We start from the raw sequence: 2444 nt of genomic DNA, 5'->3' as shown, positions 1-2444 counted from the left end.
CCTATACTGAATTCTAAAGACTTTTTCAGAATGCAGTGAATAACTATTTTCCAACTTGTAAAATTTTTATTACTTCTGTTTATACAGCATTTGCAGTTTTAAAAACATAATTTTGAAGTTGCTTATATTCTGCTACTTTGTTCTTCTAGGCACTATTAATCCATGGAAATCTGCTGCAGAGTTCTTTTAAAAGCCACCGTAGTAGCATAAATAAATTGTCTTCCTCTTACTATAGGGGGAGGGTCTGTGCTGTATACAGTGACTTAAACTTCAGGGCTAAATGGCTTGTTAAAGAATTATGCTTAGTCTATCCTTCTAGCGTTTTGCAAAAGTCAGTTTGATAAAATATCAGCTTTTAGTAGCTAATTGAAATGTTGTTTGTAGTCTCCTGTTGTAGTTCGATCTCAAGGACAGCAGCAACAAGAAAAGAAACAATTTGACCTCCTCAGTGACCTTGGCTCAGATATCTTTGCTGCTGCTCCTCCTCAGTCAACTGCTACAGCAAATTTTGCTAATTTTGCACACTTCAACAGTCATACAGGTAAGTATTGTGAGCAGTGTATCTCTTTCAAATGTGTAAAATGTAGTTTTAATTTTCAATTACTTTAACTTCTTCATGAGGTGTATGTAATTTTTGTGCCTTGAGATTCCTGTATTGCTCAAGGTTTCCTTTAGATCTTTATAAAGAAAGGTTGAAGATGTAAAGGCTGATAATCCTGCTTTTTGAAGTGGGAGTTGCTGTAGCTATTTTCTATTATATGTATGATCAGACTGTTTCTGCCTACTACTAGAATTTAAATTCTTTGGGGGAGAGGATGAGTAACAGAATGTAAGGAGAAGCTGCTATTAGACCTTCCATTTTCTTTCTGAAAATTATTAGGAAGAGGATTCATGGAAAGAAAGCAGATACAGAGACTTCAAGGGAGTTCAAATGCATTGACAGTAACCGTCAATTTGTTAAACCAAGGAGGCCTTTGTTTCTGTCTTAAAGCATGACCTCCTCTTTTTGTATGTGTCTATTTGAAAACTGAATTCTACCCATGTGGGTAGTATTCTGTAGTTTCAGGAAGAATAAACAAGCTTTGAGCATATGTCTTGACTGAGGATGGGGGTAGGCCTTGAATTCCTAATGAATGACTTCAGTAAAATATATTGAGCCCTCAGGGTTTATTTTCAGCCAAAGACCTTGAGCCATAGAAGTCTATCCCAAAGAAAAAGTTGATTCTGTGGTCACTGAAGTATGTTGTTGCTAACTTGCATTGTAATTGTGGGAAAGTACCTTTGCGTGTCTTGTCTGAATGGGCTTTTCATTTAGTTTTTCTGAGAGAAACTGTGATGCTGTTAAGCAAACAAGAATTAGAGACTTCTTGCAAATCAGTCCTGAAATTGTTAATAGCTCAGAGAAAGTGTGATGGAGGGGGCTTAAGGCATACCTGAGGAACTGAGCAAAGTATCAAGGCTTTCTCAAAGTTAACTTAAAAAGTTGTGAAATAATTGGCTGAATTCAGTAATACAGAAAAGGAATTGCTATTGCAGTGTATTTTGTAAAATTCTTAACATAAGATTTCATGGTAATCATCTTTTTGGAGATATATTTAACTGGGAGAACTTGTGCTCGCTGGCCAATATTGTACAGTGTTACTGAAGAGGCTGCAGATATTTAATTCTTTCTAATAACTTATTCTTTCTAAAGCTGTTGCTGAATGATTCTGTATTTATATATACTTCATTACTCTTGGTGGGTTGCAGGAGATGGAAGCTCCATTAAAGCAGTATTTCAATACTGTGATCCAAATCTAGGTAAAATTCCACTGCATCTCTGCTGGGTAAAAGGATAAAAAGCACTACGAGCACTCCAAAATAAATATAATGTTACAAAAGAGTCTGTTAATTTCTGGTTGAAATAAGTGCTGAAAATCAAAACTGAGAGGAATACTCAGATGTACTGACTAGTTTTCCATTTCAATAACTAACCATTGTGGTGATTCCCATGACTCCTTTCTATAAGGTTTAGAATCCATAAGTTTTGGGGCTGGTAAATCAGTTTCTAAAACGCAAAAAAAATTCTGAGCATGTGATAGCTGAATATGTATTGCAGACTGGTTTATCTGAAGGCATTTTCTGACTTGCTAGTGTACTTACACTTGTAAGGCTTGTTCTGTGTGTGGTTACCACAGGGTAGTGTTAACCGAAACTAATAATGAGATGCTGCAAACTCTTTGCTTTGGAACACAAGGAGGGTTGATCAGTGTGCCAGCTTTAGCAAAAACGAGTTTTAAGTGCTCGTTTAAGGAGCTGTATAAACATGTAATTCTTGTTAGTAATCACACGCTACAGCAGATGATGCTGTACTTAGTGAGAACTTGCACTTAGTCTGACACTACTTTCTCAAAGTCTGGTGTTCTTGTTTTAGGGCTTGATTTTAGCTATGTGTACAGGGAATA

The 2444-nt window shown here is 36.2% G+C and overlaps 1 protein-coding gene across 1 annotated transcript in view; it reads left to right on the top strand.

The window, feature by feature from the left end:
* Positions 1-541, top strand: part of LOC104469366 (arf-GAP domain and FG repeat-containing protein 1) — a gene marked incomplete at both ends in the record, with an annotated part of 12608 nt that extends 12067 nt beyond the window's left edge. Inside the window, one exon of the mRNA XM_010083839.1 lies at positions 385-541. Within this exon, the coding sequence (XP_010082141.1) occupies positions 385-541 (157 nt within the window). The remainder of the gene's footprint in view (positions 1-384) is intronic.
* Between the last annotated feature and the right edge of the window lie 1903 nt (positions 542-2444).

The sequence above is a fragment of the Pterocles gutturalis genome, unplaced genomic scaffold, assembly GCF_000699245.1.
Source record: "Pterocles gutturalis isolate BGI_N339 unplaced genomic scaffold, ASM69924v1 scaffold11670, whole genome shotgun sequence".
In the NCBI taxonomy this organism is placed as follows: Eukaryota; Metazoa; Chordata; class Aves; order Pterocliformes; family Pteroclidae; genus Pterocles; species Pterocles gutturalis.
Note: the sequence above shows the minus strand (reverse complement) of the source record. Positions and strands in the feature narration are given on the sequence as shown.